At 44.4% G+C, this 24,821-nt stretch overlaps 1 protein-coding gene across 1 annotated transcript in view; it reads right to left on the bottom strand.

Moving 5' to 3' along the window:
• UGGT2 (UDP-glucose glycoprotein glucosyltransferase 2) overlaps window positions 1-24,821 on the bottom strand; it is a 140,968-nt gene that overhangs the window by 101,449 nt on the left and 14,698 nt on the right. The window contains exons 4-8 of the mRNA XM_015417131.1: window positions 20,059-20,233; window positions 13,658-13,754; window positions 13,088-13,160; window positions 11,605-11,705; window positions 7,118-7,217 (exon numbers count right to left, since the gene is read on the bottom strand). Of these exons, the coding sequence (XP_015272617.1) occupies window positions 7,118-7,217; window positions 11,605-11,705; window positions 13,088-13,160; window positions 13,658-13,754; window positions 20,059-20,233 (546 nt within the window). The remainder of the gene's footprint in view (window positions 1-7,117; window positions 7,218-11,604; window positions 11,706-13,087; window positions 13,161-13,657; window positions 13,755-20,058; window positions 20,234-24,821) is intronic.

Genomic DNA, 24,821 nt, shown 5'->3' on the forward strand with positions numbered 1-24,821 from the left:
TGCAAAAGGTAATTAATAACTCATTGGATGAGGGACAAATTCCAAGTTCATGGAGGGAAGCCCAAATCACCCTAATACATAAACAGGATACAGAAAGAAATGAAATACGCAACTATAGGCCTATATCATTACTCAACGCCGATTATAAAATTTATGCATATATTTTAGCAGCTAGGTTTAAGAGGGTTCTTCGCCAAGTTATCCATAAAGACCAAGCAGGTTTCTTGCCGAAGAGACAAATTAAGGACAACGTAAGAATAGTTCTAAATGTGTTAGAATTCTATGAACAACATCCTGAAAAAACAATGGCCTTAATATTTGCCGACGCAGAGAAGGCATTCGACAATATTAGCTGGGACTTCATATTAGAAAAACTAAAATATTGGGAGTGTGGAGAAAATTTTTTGAAAATGATAAGAAACATCTATCAAAGACAGACAGCTAAAATAACAATAAATGGTGACCTAACAAACAATATTGAAATTCAAAAAGGTACCCGTCAGGGTTGCCCATTGTCGCCACTTTTATATATCTTTGCTATAGAAATTTTGTTAACATGTATTAGACAGGATAAAGACATTAAGGGTTTAGAGATAAAAGGGGAACATTATAAAGTACAGGCCTTTGCCGACGATATGACTTTTATTTTGGAAGAACCGCAAAGTTCGTTGGATAAATTAATTTTGGACCTAAAAGAATATGGTGAAGTGGCGGGACTAAAAATAAATAAAAAGAAAACAAAGATCTTGTTAAAGAATGCCAGAGGAAATACAGAAAAATATCTTCAGGACCTCTCAGGTTTTGCAATTCAAAAGAAGGTAAAATACTTAGGTATAGTACTGACAAATAGGTGTTGCTCACTGTATAATGATAATTATGAAAAACTACTTTCAGAAGTAAAGAAAGATTTAGAATTATGGAAAGGTTTACATATTTCATTGTTAGGGAGAGTCTCAACGATAAAAATGAATGTCTTACCTCGTATTCTTTTCTTATTTCAAACTATTCCGATACTAAAGAACCAAATGTTCTTCAAAAAACTGGAGAAGTTAGTAAAGGATTTTATATGGCAACAAAAAAGACCAAGAATAAAGCTAAAATATCTACAAGAAAGTAAATTAAGAGGTGGTTTTGCCCTTCCGGATTGGGCCTTATATTATAGAGCGGCAGCCATGAATTGGTTACGGGACTGGTTGGTACAAGATGATAAGAGAGTATTGAGTCTTGAGGGGCACGATATACAAAGGGGGTGGCACTTTTATATGTGGTATAATAGGGATAGACCGGCCACTCTTTTTAAACAACATACCATTAGAGCGGCGCTATATAAAATCTGGGAGGAGATCAAAGTAAAATACTACACAAAAGTGCCTAGGTGGATTTCTCCCATAGAAGCAATACAATTACCCTCTTTATACATTAAATACTCGAAATGGAGGTATGACGATCTCTTAGACTCCAAAGGACAGTTGGTATCAGAGAAATGGCTTGAAGAAAAAGATACAAAGATGACATGGTGGGAAAAAAACCAACTAATATCAAGATGGACAAGGGATAAACAAGTGGGCATCTATAATAATATGACTGACTTAGATAAGATTTGGTTAAATACAAAAGAGAAATTTATTAAAGGAATGTATAATTTTTGGTTGGAGTGGAAAATGGAAGAGGAACAGATAAAACCATCAATGATTGCATGGATGCAGGATTGGGGTTATAACGAGTGTTGTTTGTTAAGCATACTCCCCGATTCATATAAAGAGAAAGAAATCTATTTAATCATGCAAATATTAACGGCAGCAAGGATTGTATTCGCTAAAAGATGGAAGGAGGATTCTATTCCTTCAAAGGATGAGATTATAAGTAAATTATTTTATATTGCAGAAATGGAGAAACTAACCTATATTGTTGAAGAAAGAAATATGGAAAAATATGACAATTATTGGAAAAAATTTTATGATTGGTTAAAAGAGTCATAAATGACCATAAATTAACATAATCTTTAGAATTGGGTGCCAATGTCGGATTTATTTAAGTTGTATGAGGGAAGATCTCTGTAAATATGTATATTCGGTGATATGTAATTTAGTCTCACTTGGAGTGAGGCATAGGTGTGGAAAATTTAATAAACAGATTATTAAAAAAAAAAAAAAAGAAAACTTATACCCTGGAAATCTTGTTGGTCTTTAAGGCACTACTGGAGTCAAACCTTGCTCCCCCACAATACTTTGCCTTTTCCCAGAATGCACTACTCAATAAAATATATACAAAGGAGGTCTCTCAAGGCTTCCCCAAGTAAGTATCTGAGGGAATTTACACACCAAACCTGATCAAAGATGTAGTGTTAAATTGCAGAATACTCTGTTTCAACATTTTCCCCTAAGCGTGCTACTATGGGCAACGTTTTTACATCTACTTGACTATAGCCAGACCTAATTGCTTTTCTGCAGCCCACCAGTTGGTCTAAATGAATCAATTTAATAGCTGGTATAATGGGAGATCTCTGTTCACCAGATTGTTCATTCATACAATTTTAACTGGCGGTTTAGCTTATTTCCCATTTTCAGGATAATCTTAACAGCTTTCCTTTACTAATTTTTTAAATGTCCTTACAACATCATTATCAGACTTATTTAAGATCTCGAGACCCTGCAGAGCCGCTGCCAGTCTGAGTGGACGATACTGACTTTGACGGGCAAAGGGCCTGATTCAGAATAAGGGAGTTTCATGTGTTCATGTTCATGATGCAAATGAAGGCAAATCCTTTTTATATGGGGGAGGGGGGTCACTTGGGGTTTTATGCTGTTGGTTTTAAATGATGGTTTGGAAGTTGCCTTGACCCACAGGAAAAGGCTGGATATAAATATTTTAAACTAAAACATGACTAAATAAATACTAGGTGTGCGTTGGCTGAAGGAACTGTGAAAGCATTTGGAGTTCAGCCATGACTGACTGGGCCACTTCTCATGTCACTGAAGAGATGCTTCCTACTTTCGTCCACCCATCACAAGTGGACAGAAGGGTCATTATCCAACTATGCTGCTCTGAGAAGTTTGAAGCCTTCTTGCCTGTCGAGCGGTCATCTGACATCAGTGGCTCTTTTGGCAGAGGAACAGCCCCTTAAGTTGAAGGAAGATCCTTTAGGCTGCTGACCGGAGTGATAGGAATGAGGCCAAGGACATTCTTATGTCTTAAAGCACACTATATCCATGTTCTACAGGAGTTCCTGCTAAGGGCAAGTTTACCGGGGCGGAGAGCCAATAAGCTAATTAGGCTCACGCTAGGATTTGTGGTAGACAGAAGGATTTTAAAAAAACTTTATCCTCTTTCTATGGCTGCTCTCCATGCTGTATCTCAAACTGCTTTCGAAGCATGTCTCTGTTCAAAAAATGTTTGCCCTGTGGTATGGGCAGGAACCGAGAAAGAACAAGACTGAAACCCCGTGCAGTTTACAGAGTGTGAGCTTCGTGGTTCTTTGGATCCTGGTTTAGTCCCGTGAGGAGCCCGCTTGGCCCAAATTGGCTAGGGAGGGCCACCCATGGGACATCACCAAGAAAGACTAAGGGCACTATGTGGAAGTACGGTTGCCAACCTCCAGGTAATGGCTGGAGATCTCCTGGGATTACAACTGATCAGTTCATCTGGAGAAAATGGCTGCTTTGGAAGGTGGACTCTACAGCATTGTACCCCGCTGATGTTCCTCCTCTCCCCAGGCTCCACCCCCCAAAACCCCAGGTATTTCCCAGCCCAGAGTTGGCAACCCTAGGAGGAAGGCAATGGACATACTACTTCTGGCTCATCTCATGCCTGGAATGCCTCACAGAAGGGGGTCACCGTGAGTTGGTTACACTTGATGGCACATCCTCCTTTTTCTACTTGGCACTGTGAGATGCCTTCTCGTTTTTACAAAAGTTGTGTTTGACCTGTGACAGAGAAGTTGCCTTGCTTTTTTTGTAAGGTAGAACGGAGAGCAGCCGAACTTCAGGAATCTAGGGGAAAGGGGTTTTTTTTAAGTAAAGGAGGTGATGGCCTAATCCTCCTTGAAGTGGTAAACCTGCGTTTGGGTTGTACCACAGGAAGAGAATGACCACATGAGGGAAGGCAGGAAAAAGCCTCCACATAAAGAACTAGATAGCAGGAACTTCTTCTGGATTTCCTACTTCTCTTTCCCGGTGGAAGGAAGATTTATATTGAACATTTTATCAATTGAGCTTTCACCTCGAGTCTACAGTGGTACAGACTAGGACTTCCATTTTCCCTTCCTTGCCCCTCTTATTTTTTTTTTAAATATTTTTTAATTTTCAATATAGAAACAATGTGTTGACATACAACTTGTAATATTAATACAATATTAAGGGATTCAAATATCAACACTAAACGAACAAACCCTCAGAACATAATGATAACAGCAAGCCAATAATTACAAGATCCGTTCTTTACGGATAAAGTTATAATACTGTGATTTCTGTGTGGGTTTTATTTGTTCTAGAACATACTCCAATTTTTCCTATATCACCCTCCACCTTCCATAAAATGCTTGGGAGTTGCGAGAAGGGTCTGAATTTGCCAGTTTATCTGAGATTTTATCCATTAGGAGATGTTCCCATACCTTGGAGTACCATGTAGCAATATATAGAGGGGAATTACTCTTCCAGCTCTGTGCGATTGTTGTTTTTGCAGCTGAAAGTAATACAGTTAATAATTCCTTGCTATATTGAGGATAATTTCGGATTTTTCTGGGATATCATAACCGGTTAAAAACTTAATTTGAGCTATGATATTTTTCCAGAATGTTTTGATCACTGTGCACCCCCACCAGCAATGGATATATGATCCTATACCTCCACACTGTTTCCAACAATAGCCTTGCGCCTCTTATTGAAGGGAGAAGTAAACAACCAAATAGTAGGCCTTGCAACTAATACAAGATCTCTCCTGAATGTGGAAAAATTAAACCATCCTGTAGACAGGAGCAGATGAGGGAGAGAATGTGCAAATGAGAGTTACACTCATGATTCCTTCTTATGGAAAACCACAGATGATTAAGTGACAGAGTGTCGGCGAAAACACTGATCGCTTCTGAGCATCTATAAATTGAAATCCTGAAATTTTGCAAAAACCTCCCTCCTGCCTATCCTCTCTTCAAATTTTTTCTTTTGATCAAAACAGAACTGATTCGAAACTGACTCTAAATTCCTAAAAAGAGGAAAACGGAACTGATTATTTGATTTCAGGGAGAAACTGGGTAAAGAGGAATTAAGAAAATTCCTCTAAACAGTGCTATTGGAGAGCGGCTCGGATTCAGACAAGCTGTTTTTGCTGGAAGAAGGACTTCTGCCTTCAACAGGAATTTCTCTTTGATATCTCTCTGTAGTTATCCTTTTGTAATTTCAGCCTTGGCAGAGATTTTTTTTTTTTTTTTGGTAAATGTTACACACCACAGGATGCTCAGTGTTCATGATTTCTTCTTATGGAAAATTGTAGGTGGCTATGTGACAGAAATAAAATAACAAGACCTTCCTCTCTGGTAAGGTTTGTAAACTTAAAAGAAAAAGATGACAAGGATTTTTTTTTTTAAAGGCTTTTGATAGAGAAAGGTATTCTATTTAAGCATCAGTTTCAACACCAGTAACATGCAAGTATGCAAAAAAACCACCCTCCACGTACTCATAAATTATACAACTGTTCATATTTCAGCAAGGAAGATTATTTCAGTTTCTGCAATATGACAGGCCTTACTGGTCATGGTTGTTTTTTTTTTTGTTAAACGGAAATGGTACATTCTTACGGCTGCCCTGTAGGATGAAAGTACAGTATCACAAAAGCTACAACAAGCTGGGCCTTGCAATGCCAAACAAGCATAGAAAGTTGTCTGGGATTCAAGCCACGGCAGACTGTAGCAATAGTTTATTATTCGACGGAACAGCTGGAGAAGGCACTTGGATTCTGTAGGGAAGGGCGCATCACAGGGTTGTTGTGAGGGGGAAATGGGATATGGATTGTAAAGCACTCTGTGACATGGGAAGTGCTATAGAAAATGTGCAGCCACGATAATGGTGATGACTGGAAGTGGGGGAAATTTCAAACAAGACACAAGCTGTATTATCACTGGCAGTCATCTTTGCTATTACAAGTAGTGGTTAAGAGTCCCCGCTCCTCCACATGAAGCCAGCTGGGTGACCCTGGGCCAGTCACAGTCTTCTCAGAACTCTCTCAGCCCCGCCTACCTCACAGGGTGTCTGTTGTGGGGAGAGGAAGGGAAGGAGATTGTAAGCCTCTCTGAGACTCTTTCGGGTAGTGAACAGCAAGGTATAAAAACCAACTCTTCTTCTTCTCATTACAAAGAGGAGGGTTGACACAGATCTACCTGTTATCACAACTTACTACAATGGGGGGGGGGGGACGTGTTCTATAATTTGACAGTGTACTGCTCAAGAGACCAGGACTTTATGTTTTGACATACATATTGCCCAGTATCCCACCCACTCCCACTGAGCAAAGTTTGAAGGCATTCGTTGGCCTACGGAGCCTCCCTCAGAAGAGTCACTTAAGTTGGAGGAAGGCTTCAAAACTTTGCTCAGTGGAACAGGAGGATACCAGCTACTGGATGTTCTTTCCTGTGGAACATAGCAACACCAAGCCAGACTGGTAAATAGCCACATGCTCCATCACATGGGGCTAGCTGGAATCAGTTCTTTATTTACTTACTTTATTCATATCCCACTTTCTCCACGATGGGCACCCAAGTGGCTTACATCATTCTCCTCTCTTCCAGTTTTATCGGCACAACAGCCCTGTGAGGTAGGTCAGGCAGAGAATATGTGACTGGCCCAAGGTCACCCAGGAAGTTTCCATGGCAGAGTGGGGAGTCAAACCTAGGTCTACCCAGATCATAGTCCGACACTTTAACCACTACGCCATGCTGGCTGATCTCCAAGGCGAGCAGAAAGGTGTTCAAAGGTTGTTTCTATTTCCCGTTAAGGCTACAAATATCTAATGTAGGTATATGTAGACAATCAGGCTAGAAGCTTTGGGGGACTTCTTTGTAAGGCCGCTCTACACATTCACAAAACCCAGATATTCATGAATGTATCAAAGGCAAACATGGTTATCATACCTGGCCTTGATTGGGAAATTTTGTGCGATGTCTTTCATGACTTTCAAAGCATTGTGAACAGGGACAGTGAGGATCTGAGATGCTGCCTGGAGACTAATATCTGTAAGAAAACAAAGCACCGCTGAAGAACCTGGTTGACAGTGAACCCCAATTAGCATGGATAACCTTGGTTAAGTCTTAACCATAGTTAGGGATGGCAGGGACAACTGTGGAGAGAGAAAAGACAACGCAGGCTTGCAATTTACTTTGGATACCAAAGCCGTGGTTAAGGATCTGGAAGACTACAATATTCCAGACACAGAAATCAGCATACATACAGTTTTAGAATGATCATCATTATCTGAGCTGGTAAATAGTGTGAAAACATCTCAGATAGAGCTACTTCATTATACCATAGCCTAAGTGGTTTGTCAAGCTTGTTTTGAAATGACTGACCACACAAGTTTCATTTGGACAATCCAAAGAGCTGTGGGCTTTGGGGAGGGGGGGGGTTCCCTCTCTATCCTGCGTAGACCTTCTCTGCACTTCCTAGTTTTCTGTTCCCTGCCAAGAACTGATGTTGGTTTGGAGGGCAGGTGCTGATCACAGTTTGCCAGTTCGGATAACACAGCAAACTACGAACGTTTAATTCTGGGTAGAAGCTTTCATGTGTCTGTAGACTTCTGCAGGTATCTGAAGAAGGGCGCATGCACATGAAAACTTATACCCAGACTTAAGATTTGTTGGTTTTAAAGATGCCACTGGACTCAAACTTTGTTGTGTTGCTTCAGACCAATACAGCTATCCGCCTGAATCTACAGCAAACTACTGTATGACTAGGGCTTAACAGGAAATATACAGGGAAGCTACAGGGACAATGGAAGGGAGGGAGGGTACAAACCCACAATTTATTCACAATACTGCAAACCCTGGTTTGTGGACTTGGCCCAAGACATCAAACTGTGAGAAAGTATTGCTATTAACTTCTCTTGCCTCTCTCCACATTCCCAATCACTCAGATCCCATGTGCAAGGCTTTGTAATCATAACTGTTGTAGATTGCAGTTCCGTGGGACTGCAGAAAAATCACAGAATTCTACTTCCTGAGGATACCAGCCTTTTAGAGCAAGTTCGTAGTCCTTCTGGTTACAGAGATGAACTTTCACCTCCAGTCTACAGTGGTACAGACCGTGCAATGCCTGGTGAAATCTCAGAAGCCACCAGGGTTGCAGAACAAAGTTTCCAAAGGTCCAAGGAAAAGGTTTCCATATTTCCATTCACGGTCTTTTCCCATGACAAGGAAACGGCGAAATAAATTATGAAAAATGTGACAAACATTTAAGAGAGCCATGACCTGAGCTCCTTGGAGGAAGTTTAATCTGCACATACAGGTTACAGAACTCATTTTATTTTTCACTGGAAATCTGAATTGCCTAAGGAGAGAATTTCATTTTTTACAGTGTAGGAATACACATAGCCTTAATTCTGGTTACCCTCAAATATTACAAGCCTTAATTGGTTCCTGAGAAGTCCTTACAAAATTATATTCTACCTTATTTTACATGAACTCTAGGAGGCTTGCAGCAAACTAGTGAAAATATACATGCATCAGAAGAAATGGTTCAAAAATGATACCCCCCCCCCTGCACAAATCCAACCAAATTTCATCACAACTAAGTCTCACTGAACTAAAACCTCTACGATTGCAATCCTAAACAGGACTACTCAGAGCTATTGGGGGGGGGAGTCCCAGGAAAAGGTGTACCGTAAATTAGGATTGCAACGTAAACAGGGCCTAGTTATACATACCTTGTGCTCAGAGGAGTCACAGGTTCATCAAGGCTCAGAGTACTGTTAAGAGGGGAGGGGCTTCAGCCTTCACTCCTGTGCTGTTTTCCCTAGTGGACATGACCGACCATGGTGGGGGCAGGCCCGTAACTACGGTTGGGGATCTTGGGAGCTCCACTCCCTTTCTTACAGGCACAGCCCCACAAGAATTTCTCCTGTAAATGCTTTTTTCAATCATTTAAAAACATTTTTAAAAGGTGTGCACTCCTTTAAGACAGGAGTGGGGTGCTGTAGCTGACTAATTCCTGCACTGAGCAAGGAGGTTGGAGTAGGTGACCTCTAGGATCCCTTCTAACTCTGTGCCAAGAAACTGGTCTCCTTTAAGAGAATATTTCTGCCTAAGTGCCAGCTTTCTTGACTACAGAAGTCATCAACCCTACCTGCCAACTCGTTATCAGAACTGTTGCTTAGGCTGGCAGAAGTTATTCACTTGCAGCAACTGAGAACTGTCGTCTAAGTGGTTGACAGCTTGCAGTTTAGAGATCTATCCTGGGAACAGCTTTCTATTGGCTAAATGGCTTTTCTTTCTGCACTGAGAACTTCAGCCCCACCAGGAAAAAAAAATTGCCCCACAAGCCACAAAATCCTGGCTTACAGGCCTGTGGGGGGAGCTTGTTTTCCCTTTCCCCAGGCTCCAAGTGTCTTCAGATCATGTGATGGAGGACATGCGGAGCCCAAGGAAGGGATGAACAGACATAAGTCTAGGCCCTAACGTGCTCTGATTAACTTTAACTGGGTTGAGGTCTCTGTATTTCTATTTCTTTAGCCAAAAAAGATCTCCCATCTCTAATGGGAAGAATATCAGAAACAGTTACCCATAATGCTTGAAGGGAGAAATGCTATCACACAACCTTCCCAGTATTACCAGGTTCGGGGGGGGGGGGGGGGGGGAGGCTAATCTTCCGCAAGCTTCACGGTCAATTTCCCTCATCCTCAACATATCGTCTGTGTGAGGAAATAGCTTTTTAAGCAATATTATGGCTTTTATTTTACAATGATAACACTTCATGGCCTACTCCTGTGCGACATTAATAGAAACAGTAAAGATAAATTGTACTACTAGTGACTCAGCCTCAGAATATCCTCCTGCAGGTCATCACAAGAGGTGGGGGGGGGGGATCAGATATTTTCTTTTCCACCGAAAGAGCATTTTAAATACATTTCTTCATCTGATGCGGCATTAAAAAATTCACCAGTAAAATCAACAGTGTTTTTACAAAAAGTCACAGAAGAGAACAACAGATTTTGTTTCTCTTGAGTGGTTTTTTTCCCCATACCTTCCATGGCAGGACATGATAGTTCCAGTCTGATGACACATCGATCTTAGTCTTTGGACATTCCTAACAGCTTAGAGAACATCCATCGAGTCACTTCCGACTTACAGCAACCCAAATAAGGTTTTCAAGGCAAATGATATTCAGAGATGGTTTGCCATGGCCTGCCTCCGTGTGGCAACCCTGGACTTCCTCGGTGGTGTCCCATCCAAGTACTAACCAGGGCTGACCCTGCTTAAGTTTCCGAGCCTTGTCTATCTAGGTCAGTGCTAATAAGACCTAATTACAGGTCTCTTTAGGGCTAACTGGGAGTTCGGGACCGATTCCGCAAAAGCAGTTGTTCCGCCCTCGGTCTGCCGTTTCCCCCGGTTGTACTGCTCAATTTCCCACTATTTGCTGCACGGCGGCATTTTGACCCGCATCTCCTCCAGATTTCCCCCGCGTCTTCTTGATCCTAAAAAATAAGGATCAAGAAGATGAGGGGGAAATCGGGGGGGGGGGGGGCGGCAGAGGTCATTTCGGGGGGAACGCGGGGGAACACAGTTCCCCCGGGTGAGGTGCAGGGGGCGGGGCCGCCCCGCTTCCAGCCCACATTCAGCCAGGAGGAGGCAGGAGAAGAGGGAGGGTAAGTTGCTTCCTCCCCGCCTCTCCCCACCCCTGCCTGCCTGGGCCCAGGGAGGGCCTTGGCAGGGCTTCCTCGCACTTCCGCCGGCCTTGCACGTCCACCGCCAGGCCCCTGATGTCAGGGGGTGTGGCATATGCTAATGAGTTATGCTAATGAGTTCCCCTAGCTCTTTTACTACGAAATGACCCCTGGATGCAGGTCAAAATGTGGCCACGCAGCAAATAGTGGGAAAATGAGCAGTACAACCAAGGGAAATGGCAGACCGAGGGCAGAACAACTGCTTTTAGGGAATCAGTCAGGATAAATGCATGGATGCCACTCAAAATGGCAGCTGTGTGTCAGTGATGTAGAGGGTCTACATCACATTATTATGACCCATGTAAACTGGACTGGACTTAAACATGAGGAAGGAGAAGTTAGGCGTGTTTAATCAGACCCACAGGGGATTGGTATAGTATTTGAATAAGGCAGCAAATCTTTATTCAGAGATTAACTGGGTTGAATGAAAAGATGTTATCTAAAAATATCGTTCAGGAAGAGGCTTCTTAAGCAATGCGGCAAAGGAAACTCAACAGATTTCTAAGCATAAAGGCCAATTTGGAGACAGATGAAGCAAGGGCTTCCCGTTTTCTAAACCTTGCCTCATTCAAGGACGGTAGCCATTGCATAGATTTCACTGCTGTTGCGACTTATTTTCACGTATGCCTCCATCGCATCACATGGTATCACAACTGGAAGATAACCAGGATAAACGTGAATTACCTTGTAGTTCCCAGACCTTCAAAGGCTCTGTATCATTGGCACTTTCAACCAAATACTTTCTCAACTCCGTCAGATTATCTTTGAGGTCTGGGTAGTTCTGCCTAGATTATTAAAAGGAGAAAAAAAGTCAGCACTACTCGGCACCTATCTAGGGATGCCAGCCTCCAAGCGGAAATTGAGGTTCCCCCGGAATTACAGCTCACCTTCAAACTACAGAGATCAGTTCCCCTGGAGAAAATGGATGCTTTGGAGGGTGGACTCTATGGCATTGCACCCCTCTACGGTCCCTATCCTCCTCAGGCTGTACCCCCAAATTTCTAGGAGTTTCCCAACCTGGAGCAGGAAACCCTATGCCCCCGCCCCACACACACACCCAGTGGCCAGAGGGCATCCGGAACCCTACACCTATCAGAAGTTACAATACCACATACATTACAAATGGTACTTTTAACGCTTTTCCCTAACCTAGTGGTGGGCAGCTTTTGGATCCCCCATACTTATGTGTTGCCCGTAAAACAGAATTTCAAGAATATTTACAGGAAAAGAGACTCTGTTCTTTTAAGTGAATGTTCTATTCAAATCTACTTGCTACCATAGTTTACCTACTTTAATATCTGAAAATTATGTAACTATTAAAGACAGACAACAGCAACTGTATGCTATTGTCAGAGAGGGACTGTGGTTTGGTGGAACAACCTCTGCTTTGCACGCAGAAGGTCCTAGGTTCAATCCCTGGCATCTCCAGTTTAAAAAAGGACCAGGCAAGTAGGTGATGTCAAAGACCTCTACCTGAGACCCTGGAGAGCTGCTCCCAGTCTGAGTAGACAATACTGACCTTGATGGACCAATTTAGTATAAGGTAACTTCTTGTGTGTGTTTGCTCCTCAAGGCATTTAAATGACCTGGTGGGGGAAAGTGCCATCAAGTTGCAGTCAACTTATGGCAACCCCGTAGGGTTTTCAAGGCAAGAGACGTTCACAGGTGGTTTCCCATGGCCTGCCTCTGCATCACGACCCTGGTATTCCTTAATGGTCTCCCATCCAAGTACTAACCAAGGCCAACCCTGCTTAGCTTCCCAGATCTGACAAAACCGGGCTAGCCCAGACTATCCAGGTCAGGACATTAATACAAGTGAATTAACTAAGACAAATGAAGGTAATGATTTCAAAACCACTAGGTAGAATGCAGTGGAAAGACTTCTGTATGATGTAGATCCCTGGCACAAGTAGAAACACAGTAAAAATACCATGCTGGCTGCTTGCATTATGTTACACTTACTGTATCCCAACTTGCGTTTATGCTTGTGCAAGACCCTGTGCAACTTATTATTGTGACAATCAGGTCCAGTGCAAGGAGAACCGGACTAAGTGTCTTTACAATTTCCCTTCCTGCATTTGCTGGATCCAACTCAATGGATTTCTTTAAGCATAGAATGCCAATTTATAAACTCCAGTATTTGGGAACAGAATTAATATCAACTCACTTTAATGTGTCAAAGAGAAACCCCTGGACATCACTTTCCTTGTTGTCTTCTTCCTCTGTTACATTACTTGCACCTAAACATGACATGTAAAAAAAAAAAAAAACCCAACCCTCAGACTACATTGGCTTTCCAGAAGTTATTAAAATGACATTTGATTTTCCATTGAAGACTCGTACTTTCTAAAATGAGGGGGGGGGGAACTAGTTTGTCTTCAAAATAGATGACAAAAGAGTAGATTGGGCTTGGTGTACAGTGTCAGTGAAAAGATATCTTCTATTTCATAAAGGCACCTATCTGCAAAAAAAGAATTACAGAAGTATATTTCTGTATTGATTCTCGGTGCCCGTGGCTACCTTTGCCATATCCCACAAAATGCAATCACAACCAACCATGTGTGTCAGGGGAAAAAAACAAATATCGGGTGAATTACTGACCCAACAAGACATTTCCCATTAACTTCTATGTGGCCATGCAGAAGATTACTGCCTTCAGAATTCTAGACACTGCGGAATATTTTGTGATAATAATGTCTCCAATAACACCATGCACAGGAAAGGGGGGGAAATGTACCTTTAGCTTGAGAATCGTCCACCGCTTTGTATTCTGTGCTCTTTATTGCAAGTTCCACACCATACCCAGACAAATACATCTTTTCAGAGCTGGGTTTCTAGCCAAGCACACCATTTGGAAAAAGGAGGGAAGACAAGAGATTTTAAGAGCCACCACTGCTAAACCACATACAACTCAACCTTACTTCAGACTAAGTCCTGCTGTAAGAAGCTGGACTTCTAAGCAAACATGCAAAAGACTGGGCTGTTAGTATAGGCAAGCAGTAAATCATCACTTGTACTTAAAATCTGGATTCAGCTCACCACATCTACCAATTTGCTCTTAAGACAGAAGAGTGAGGGCAGAAAATGGGAAAGAAGCCTTAAGTATTTGAAATGCTGTCACTTAGAGGAGGACAGGGAACTGTTCCTGTTGGCAACAGAGGACAGGACTTACAATAATAGGTCTAAAATACAAGTAGAAAGGTGCTGGCTGGATATTAGGGTTGCCAGGTCCTTACCTTCTGCTGGCTGGGGGCTCCAGCCTGCTCTCCTGGGTCCTCTGGAAGCGACGTTATCACGCTGGGCACATCATGAAGGGGACACTCTAGTATTTGGCTAAAAACTCTATGGGCACCATAGAGTCTTTAGCCAAATGCTAGAGCATCTCCCATGCAACATGTCCGGTGCAATGATGTCGCCTCTAGGTGACATCATCGTGCTGGGCATGTCAGGTGCAGCAGGGCTCTTTGGGGGCAGGGCTCCCCCACCGGCCAGTGGCAGATTGGGGCCCTCAAAATCGGGGGGACCCCCGCCCCCATTGGGGAGGAATGGGGCAACCCTACTGGATATTAGGGAAAAATTTTTTACAGTAAGAGTAGTTCAGCAGTGGAATTGGCTGCCTAAGGAGGTGGTGAGCTCCCCCTCACTGGCAGTCTTTAAACAGCAGCTGGATGAATACTTTTCAGGGATACTTCAGGCTGATCCTTCATTGAGCAGGGGGTTGGACTAAATGGCCTGTATGGCTCCTTCCAACTCTTTGATTCTATGCCATCAGGTATGTTTTTTTCTTGGGGACAGGCCATATAACAGCTGGAGAGAACAACAGCTCCTTCATATAGCATGGACCATGTCAGATCCTCTTTAAGCTACTTGGCCAAAGAGAAGGAAGAGTTGAGCAACACAAGGGCTGATCCTTACCATGCTGTGGGCGGCAGCAGGGTACAGAGCTATGCGATGCGCTCCAGGAGGCACCCAACATCACCTTGCTGCACACTGTTTGGGAACAGCTGGGTTTTCAAATAGATGCCCCTATTCTGATCTGCTGAAACCTTCCAACAAGTGTATACTCTTCTTTAGTTTACATCAGTTCAGAGAGAAGGAAACAGCTGGGGATAGACTGTCCGGAATCTGCTTTGATTAAAAGAAACCCCACAGCATTTCTGCAACTTACCATTTGAAGCAAAAAGTTTAATAGGAATGCAGGACAATCAGCAAAATATTAAGTCCTATTTCTTCGTAGGTTTCGGAGTGGGGAAATGGACATGCTTGTTCATGAACCATTTCATCAATAACAAGTAACTCAATAAAAGAACACATGCTTTGCCTATCGATAGTGCAATCCTAAGCATGTTTACTCAGAAGTAAGTCCCACTGAGCTCCATGGAGCTTACTCCCTAGGAAGTGTCAGAAGAAGAAGAAGAAGAAGAAGAGGAGGAGGAGGAGGAGATTGGATTTATACCCCGCCCTTCACAACCCAAAGGAGTCTCAGAGTGGCTTACAGTCTCCTTTCCCTTCTCTTCCCCACAACAGACACCCTGTGAGGTAGGTGGGGCTGAGAGAGCTCTTTCGGGGACTGCTCATGAGAGAACAGCTCTGAAATAACTTGTAACTGACCCAAGGTCACACCAGCAGCTGCATGTGGAGAAGTGGGGAATCAGACCCGGTTCTCCCAGATTAGAGTCCGCACTCTTAACCACTACACCAAACCACTTTGAATGAAGCAATAAGGCTCCTGATTGAACCACTGGTCTCTCCATTTAAAATGAGCTCTGGGAGTACAGTACAGGACTGGGGAAGATCCTCCAACTGAGACCCTGAAGAGATGTTGCCTGTGTGAACAGTGTACAGAGCCAGTGTAGTACAGTAGTTAAAGTGATGGGCTAGAAGCAGCAAGACCTGTGTTTGAATTCCCACTCTGCCATGAAGGCCACTGAAAGCGCTGGGGATAGCCATTCTCTCTCGGCATAGCCCAATTTACAGGGATACCATGAGGACAGAACGGGGGAGGGCATGTAAACTGCCCTGAACTCCTTGGAGGAAGGATGGAATAAAAATGGCATTGAACTAGATGAGCCAACAGCCTCAGACAGTGTTAAGAGGTACCTTATCTAAACTAGTGTGAATTGATGTTACCTTGAAAATGAAATAAGCACAAACGTTAGGGGGAACATGGTGATTTCACTTGGGAGATTCTATTCTGGAAAAGGGATTATGCTGTAATGCTTCAAAGAAAGCTACATCCTCAAGAGCAAAGGATTTACACTAAAACTTCATTGCAACAGGTAGTTGTAACAGGTTAATAGGGACTCTGAGCATTCCGTCTCCAGAGCCAACAGAGTTTGAGTTACGTATCTGTGTGTGCTTCACAGGGGCTTTACCAGTCAAGAGTTTTTATGAACAGCCTACACAGGTTTCAGCAGAGAACTAGGACCAGCTTGCAACCACAGTTTGACCCTGGTATTTGGGGACTGAATGTCATGGACAAAATTAATTCAATTTCACATAGGAACACAGGCAATATTTTAAATCAGGTTTGGGCAAACTGTGTCAGCTTCTTTGCTGAAAAGAGCTAAGTCTATTGCAAACTGGTAGATGGCTTGACGCTTTTAAGTAAAATTAATCAATTTAATGCATTTAATAGCCTTGGACATAATTAGATCCCCCCCCCACAACGTACGCAACCTGGCTCCCATTACAACGAGGGTGATAGAGGCTTGTTGTCATGGAAACTCAGTGCATATTTTTGGATGTCTACCTTCTAATGCCAATCATGTACTTTTTGATAACACAAGCAGCAAGGATGTCTGCCGTTTCTCTTGCCTATGTAGACTCGGCAGAGTTATAATTGCCTGGACCTTACTGCTCTGCTACGACTGAAATCTTCCTCCCATTTATTAAGTGGCTCTTTGAGCTTCCTTTGGCTGGAGGAAGGTGTCAAACTTTGCTGAGTGGTGTTGGCAAGTGTGCTTATAAATGTGTTTCATCTGTATTATGCTGATAGTTGTGTGTATGCAATGTATCTGCATCTATGTATGGGTTTGGGAATGCTGTGTAGTCTGCTTGCATTGCGTTTGCCTGCACCTGAAAGATGCTGTGCCGGTGTGCTGTTTGCACCAACATGCTAATGAGGACACACACACACCTACCCAGCCTGCCTTGGGAAAGAGAAGGCATTCTCCATCATGCTCAGCTAAGAGACTTTCACAAACAACAACTATTCCACCATCAAGGAGTTTCTGGAATGGCACGTAACCCTCGCACTGGTTTGCATATCAACAGAGAAGACATCCTGTTTACAGCTCCTGGACCCAGCCAGTGGCTCTACTACAAAGGGTTTCCATGGCAATACAAGTTTCACACCTTGACCAAATGGTCCCATTGAAGTTAGGTTTAGAATCTGAATATTGTTCCACTCCCTCTAGATAGGTACGTCACCTCCCAATGGCCAATAGACATAGGGAAGAGTGAATGAATGAATTTATTGTAACAGCGATTAGCCAGCAATATAAAACCAGAATAAATAAGTTACAATGGCCAGATAGTAAAATTTCCGAAATTCAACAAGGTAAAAAAACCAAACTGTAAATACGCTGCCATAAAGCACAGTATAAAAGAATAAAATATAGTACCAAAAGGAACGGTACCAGTTAAAATCAAACAGTCCTGGCCCTAGTGACAACCATCCTCCTGATGCACTTCTACCACCAAGGAACAAAATTTCGCGATCTGATGGAGGGCTGTATGTTCAAGATTAAGAAACAAGTTCTCCATCTTGTCCTCATCCGTAGTGCCTGCCAGAAGGGGATCAATAAGTTTAGTACGAGCCTCTTCAAATAAATAAATAACGGGCATCTCAGGAACACATGTTCCTGGGATTTGATCTCCCACAATGCACACGAGCATAGCCTCTCTGTTCGGGGTATTTTTTTAAATTTACCCTCAACAACTGCAGAGGGTAAGGCAGAGCATCTAGCCAGTGTATATGCCCTCCTGAGTTTACGGGACTCCAAAACTTTAAGATATGGGGCCTGCACAACGATGTATTTGTTACTAATTGGCGCTATAAATGTTGGGGACACCTGTAGATCAAATTGGCGTTCGGTATCCTTGATCCTCTGTCTAATTTCTAACTTAGCTCGGTCCCTACCCATCTCCAGCAGCGCTAAGGGAGAATACCCCAAGAGCGAAATTTTCCGCTTAACAGAAATCAGCCAATTGGATTCGAAGGCATCAGTCAGGATCAGGGGCGGGGTTCAAATTGATCTTTAGCCAATAGAAGATGGAGTATAAGGCAATCATGGCTTCAACCTGACATAGGGAAGAGGACGGACTACAGGTAAGAGGTTGGCCCAGAGGCCAGCCCCAAAACCCAGGTTTTAAAAGGCGTTGCACACCTTTTGTGCTTCGCTAGCCAAACCTACCCCACCCTGCAACTTAAGTCTACTGCAGGTGATTCTTAAGTGTTTTCTTGGATCGCGACCAAGAGAACCCACACATGTTGGCAGGTCCACCCGTGTGATATAGAATCCCCAAAGATAGATCTGTTGTTCCTGTTTTCCCAATTGAGAAGATTTCCTTCTTGCCTGGATCAGATAAGTATCAACCATTACCCTTCTGTGTGTTACCTCCTTGTTAGTCAAGAGTTATTATTATTTTTCTTACTGAATGCTTTCTATTACTATTGTACCTACAGAATCTTGTGTGTTTGCGTGAACGCATCTGTTTTGTATGCCTGAGAACAACAACCATATTTAGTAAAGACAACAATTATTATTAAACATCAGGTGTGTTGTCTCCTTCGTAAGGGAAATAGAGTTTGTCTGATTCCGCCCTCTGGATACACGGGTAAAAGAACTCACGTGCCCCCGTTGTACATAAAACGGTATTGGGCCAGTAGATAAATCCTCCCCCAGAGGGCTTCTACTAACGGTGGTAGGATACAGGACAATATACCTGGGCCTCAGGGTTGCACACCTCCAGGTGGGGTTCTTCCAGAATTGCAATTGATCTCCGGACTTCAGAGATCAGTTTCCCCTGAGATAACAGACACTTCAGAGGGTGGACTCCGTGGGATTACATACTTACTGAGCTCCCTTTTCCAGGCACCGACCCCAAATTGCCAAGAACGTGCCAAGCCATAGCTGGCGTAGGCCAGGCTAGCCCAGTCTCATCAGATCTTGGAAGTTAATAAGCAGGGTCAGCCACAGCTCATACTTGGATGGGGAACCACCAGGGAATACAAGGGTTGCTACGCGGAGGCAGGCGATGGCAAACCACCTCTGAACGCCTCGTGTCCTGGAAACCCCAACAGGGGTTACTGTACGTCGGCTGCGACTTGAAGGCTATTTCCACCACCAGTTGGCAACTCTACCGGGCCTAGTGAGCATGCATAAGAGACAGGATAAAGGTAAAGGTTCCCTTGCTCGAAAGCCAGTCGAGTCCGACTCTAGGGTTGCGGTGCTCATCTCCGTTTCAAAGCCGAAGAGCCAGCGCTGTCCGAAAACGTTTCCGTGGTCATGTGGCCGGCATGACTAAACACCAAGGTGCACGGAACGCTGTTACCTTCCCACCAAAGTGGTACCTATTTATCTGCTTGTAATTTCTTTCTTTCGAACTGCTAGGTTGGCAGGAGCTGGAACTAGAGACGGGAGCTCACTCTGTCATGCAGCACACTCGGGTCTCGAACTGCTGAACTACCGACCTTCCACAGCCTGCAGTTCAGCGTCTTAACAGGGCCACAAATCAGCACACACTCCTCACAAACTCATTTCCTACAGAGGTCTGCTTTAGGTACCATTAGTTTGCACCGCTGCAAAGTTCTATTAGTGCTCAGCGTGTTCCTTCACCATGGGAGCGTGCAAAACTCTTTCTAAACGTAGCCACAGGGGCACTCCCCTCGTTAGCATCAATCATGATTAGTGCCAGTGCAGATGTCCTAGATCAGGAATATTCTTTTTGTCCCACAGTGTTCCCCCCCCTTTGTGTTTAGGTGTGACCAAAAGGCTTGGTGGGGAGGGGGAGAAAGAGGGAGAACAGAGTATGCAACAATAAGGCATACTGGAAGAATCAGAGAGAAAAAGTTCAGAGAAACTAAACTTTGAATGACGAATTCAAATTCTATCACTCCCCCCACGCACCTACCTGGACAAAATGCCGAAGGACGTAAACGATTTCTTCCTTTTGTGCTTTTTCGGACAAAACTTTGTGAAACGTGGCAAAGTCTTTTGTACCCATTTCAGCATAAAGGATCACCACTGGGCCCGTCTCACTGAGTGCAGGGAATCTGTGATCTCCTCTGAACAGATACGGCCTGGGCCTTGGATTAAGAACAAATAATTTTTCAGCTCAGAGTGAATGACGCTTGAATGAGTGCGGCAGAAGGAAAAGAGGCTTTACTCCATTTCCTGGTCACTGAACAATTGAAAAAAGCATTTTAAGACATGGAAAGAACATCACAATTGCTGTACCTTGTTGCAGAAAAGAGCTGAGCTCCGGTTTCGGACTACAGATGAGACTTGGCATCCGCCAATCAGCAATTTCATGAAGGCAGGAATAAAAGGCACACGGCAAGCAAAAGGCACTAAAAGCTACTCTATTTTTATTGTCCAGTAATATGCAGACTTCTTATTTAATACTGCTTGTTATAGCTATGGGATTAGATGCAACGCAACCAGTACATGGGCAATTCAGTCTCCGGTAACTACCAGTGCAATTCTAAATGCAGTTACACCCTTGAAGTCAACAGGCTCAGAAGGGGGTCAATTTGTTTTAGATTGCGATGTAAATGGCTCTTGGGATCGAGCTATGGAAGCCAGCCTCCGGGTGGGACCTGAGGATCTCCTGGAATTACAGCTCTTCTCCAGAGTACAGAGATCAGTTCCCCTGGAGAAAACAGACACTTTGAAGGGTAGGCTCTGTGGCATTGTAACCCACTGAGGTCCCTGTCCTCCCCAGGCTCCATCCTCAAATCTCCGTAAGTTTCCCAATCTGGATCTGGCAACTCTACCCCCCCCATCCCCCGACAGTGGCCGGAGGGGACCTGGCAACCCTCGATCAAGCCTTTGTTTTCAAGTCTCATAAAATAGGACTTCTCGTCTCATCCTGCAATTCCTGAGACCTGAACCCTCAGAGAAGTGCAGAATAGTCTTGCCTGTAGAAGAGTGGCGTCCAGATCAGAGCATCTTGACATGAGCTCCTCTTGAGAAAGCCAAGAAATGAGCTCTTCTACAATGCAGCTCACCTTAGAAGCCACAGTAGAAAGTGTGCGGCCCAGGGCTGTTCACGCTTATTCAGAAGTACGCCCGACTGATTTCAGTGGAGCTTAGTCCCCAGTTAAAGGTAAAGGTAAAGGTTCCCTTGCTCGAAAGCCAGTCGAATCCGACTCTAGGGTTGCGGTGCTCATCTCCGTTTCAAAGCCGAAGAGCCAGCGCTGTCCGAAGACGTTTCCGTGGTCATGTGGCCGGCATGACTAAACACCAACGCGCACGGAACGCTGTTACCTTCCCACCGAAGTGGTACCTATTTATCTACTTGCAATTTCTTGCTTTCGAACTGCTAGGTTGGCAGGAGCTGGAACTAGAGACAGGAGCTCACCCCGTCTTGCGGTACCCGGGTCTTGAACTGCTGAACTACTGACCTTCCACAGCCTGCAGTTCAGCGTCTTAACCACTTGAGCCACCGCAGTTAAGAAGGCCTAATAAACTGTTCATAGTGGAAGCAATAATGATTTGACAAATACAAATATTTAAGAGCCAGTTTGGTGTAGTGGTTAAGTGTGCGGACTCTTATCTGGGAGAACCGGGTTTGATCCCCTACACCTCCATGCACCTGGCTGCATGACCTTGGGCAAGCCGTGGCTCTGATAAGAGCTGTTCCTAAAAATGAGCAGTTTCTGTCAGAGCTCTCTCAGCCCCACCTACCTCACAGGGTGTCTGTTGTGGAGAGGGGAAGGGAAAGGAGTTTGTAAGCCGCTCTGAGACACCTTTGGGTAGTGAAGGGCGGGGTATAAATCCAATCTCTTCTCTTCTTCTTCTTCTTAATGACTATCTAATCTCATGCCTTCCCCCCCCCCCACATGTTTGCTTTGATCTTAGAACTTCTGTTTCGGGTTCTGTCCACAGGATGTCCCTAGGCAGCAGAGGAGAAAAAGTAGCAAAGAAGCACAGGATTCGTTTTGAAAGCGGCACCTAGAGCTTCCAGCCAAGCCTTGTGGTAGCCAAAGAAGAGACCAGAAACTTTCTAGGGAAATTTGGCACCATTTTTCCTCAGAGCCCCTGAGGCTCAACCACAGAAGTCTTGCCAACACAGGCAGGCTGTGCATTCTTCTGGTCCTCATGAATAACCTACAGTAGCAGCCACTGCAGAGAATTGAGTGCTATTTGAACTTTGGGGATCCAACGAGTTGAAACTATGCTCTACGGGATCAACACCTCCTGGTGGTCCCTGGCCCAAAGGACATCCATCTTGCCTTGACCAGGGCCAGGGCCTTTTCTGCCCTGGTCCCTGCCTGGTGGAACACCCTCCCTGTTGAGATCAAGGCCCTGCGGGATCTTCTTCAATTCCGCAAGGCCTGCAAGACGGAGCTGTTCCGCCAGGCCTTCAGCTGAGCCAGCGGGCACCCATGTATTGCCTCCCTGAGGTTTTTGTCTCCCATCCAATAACAGTTGGCCTATTATTATCCATCGCCAACAAGCCAGGGAACTTCTCGCAGCCAGCCAACTTCAGTTTTGAGCGGTGACCACCATTTTAATGTTTACTGCTGTGTTTTTTTTTAACTTATTTATTGTATTGATATGTTCTTAAAAGGTAAAGGTTCCCTTGCTCGAAAGCCAGTCGAGTCTGACTCTAGGGTTGCGGTGCTCATCTCCGTTTCAAAGCCGAAGAGCCAGCGCTGTCCGAAGACGTTTCCGTGGTCATGTGGCCGGCATGACTAAACACCAAGGCGCACGGAACGCTGTTACCTTCCCACCGAAGTGGTACCTATTTATCTACTTGCAATTTCTTGCTTTCGAACTGCTAGGTTGGCAGGAGCTGGAACTAGAGACGGGAGCTCACTCCGTCTTCCGGCACCCCGGTCTCGAACTGCTGAACTACCGACCTTCCACAGCCTGCAGTTCAGTGTCTTAACCACTTACCCACCCATAAATAAACAGGGCACCTAATTTCTGCCATTAATTGTGAAGAGCAACACCTGGCCTTTAGAAAAAAAAAAGAGTTTTTCGGTTAATTTGTTTTTTGGCAATGGTCCAATAGGTAAACTTTCAGATGGGGGAATCCAGTAAGGACAACACAGTTTATCTGCTAGAGACAGCAATACAGATTTAACCAGCACCCCCTACACCCTTTAAATTATTCAAGACTTCACACATACAGAAGTTTTAGTACCAGGAGGCTATCTTCTGGAGGTTTGTACGGCAAGTCATGGGAAAGAGGGAAAATAACTATTATCTAGTTTATTTTAGACTGTGGCATTACTTTTTCGAAGCAACCTGGGACATGGATTCTGAAGTTAAGGATTCTTCGGCACCATAAGAACATTCACAGTTTTAGACAATAAAAAGGGCAGGAAGTTGGTTAGCGGCCCTTGCTCAGAGCGACTCCTCGGATCACCTATTATATTTAGGTAAACTCGAGGCCCGTGTTCATTGCTCTTTAAGGACGCTCTGTACACTTGTTGGGTACATCCTCTTCACCATCGTGCCCTCTGATACTAAAACGCCTACCTCCAGTGTGATCAGGAAAGCAACCGACTGGGGTCAGACACAAAAGGATGGAGGTTAACAAATGCATACCTGGGGGTTCCCAGAAACACCATGGTTTCCTATTGTTGAATTTAATATTAGGGAAGCAGAATTTTAAAATAGTGTTTCAAAAGATTGCATGTAGCTGCCATAGACACTGTGCTGCCAGGATGGGGAAAGCCAGCAGCCAGACCTTCTACAGGCCTCCCTTTTATGCCTGGTGCATTTTAATCCACCCTCACCAAGGAACAAAGGAAGAAGAAGAAAAAGAAGAGATTGGATTTATACCCCGCCCTTCAGTCAGAGTCTCAGAGCGGCTTACAAACTCCTTTCCCTCCCCCTCCCCACAACAGACACCCTGTGAGGTGGGTGGGGCCGGGAGCTCTCTCGAGAACTGCCCTTGGGAGAAACAGCTCTGACAGAACTATGGCTTGGCCAAGGGCCTCAAACGTGGCTCTCTCTGCCCCATCACACTGCATGGCCAGGCCAGAAGAGTGCTGAAGCCTGACCCTCCCTCCCTGGATACACGAGAGGAAGAATTTTGCTGATGAGAAGGACAACGCACCTCTCAAGGCCCGCTAACACCACTGACAGGTCACTTGAAAGGCTGTGGTTTCAGCTGCCGCAGCCCAGAACAAGACCATCTTGATTGTACCCAGCCAGCATACCTGAGCCACGTTCAACAGGCCCATGTGAGGGATGAGTAGGGTTGCCAACTCCCGGGCTGGGAATACCAGATTTGGGGGTGGAGCCTGGGTGGGCAGGGTTTGGAGAGGGGAGGGACTTCAGCGGGGTATAATGCCACAGAGTCCACCTTCTAAAGTGGCTGTTTTAGGTGAACTGATCTCTGTTGCCTGGAGGTCAGTTTATAATCCCCAAAGAACGTAGTCACCATCTGGAGGCTGGCAACCCTAACAGGTGCATATTTCTCCCTCAGATCTCTTTCAATCACCCAAAGAGTGATTAACACATGGAATTCACTGCCACAGGAGGTGGCGGCAGCTACAAGCACGGACGGCTTCAAAAGGGAATTGGATAAACATATGGAGCAGAGGTCCATCAGTGGCTATTAGCCACAAGGTATAGATAGGAACTCTCAGTCTGGGGCAAGTGATGCTCTGTATTTCTGGTGCTTGGGGGGGGGACAGTGGGAGGGCTTCTAGT

This window comes from Gekko japonicus, unplaced genomic scaffold (genome assembly GCF_001447785.1).
Source record: "Gekko japonicus isolate JY-2015 unplaced genomic scaffold, Gekko_japonicus_V1.1 scaffold927, whole genome shotgun sequence".
NCBI classification, from domain to species: Eukaryota; Metazoa; Chordata; class Lepidosauria; order Squamata; family Gekkonidae; genus Gekko; species Gekko japonicus.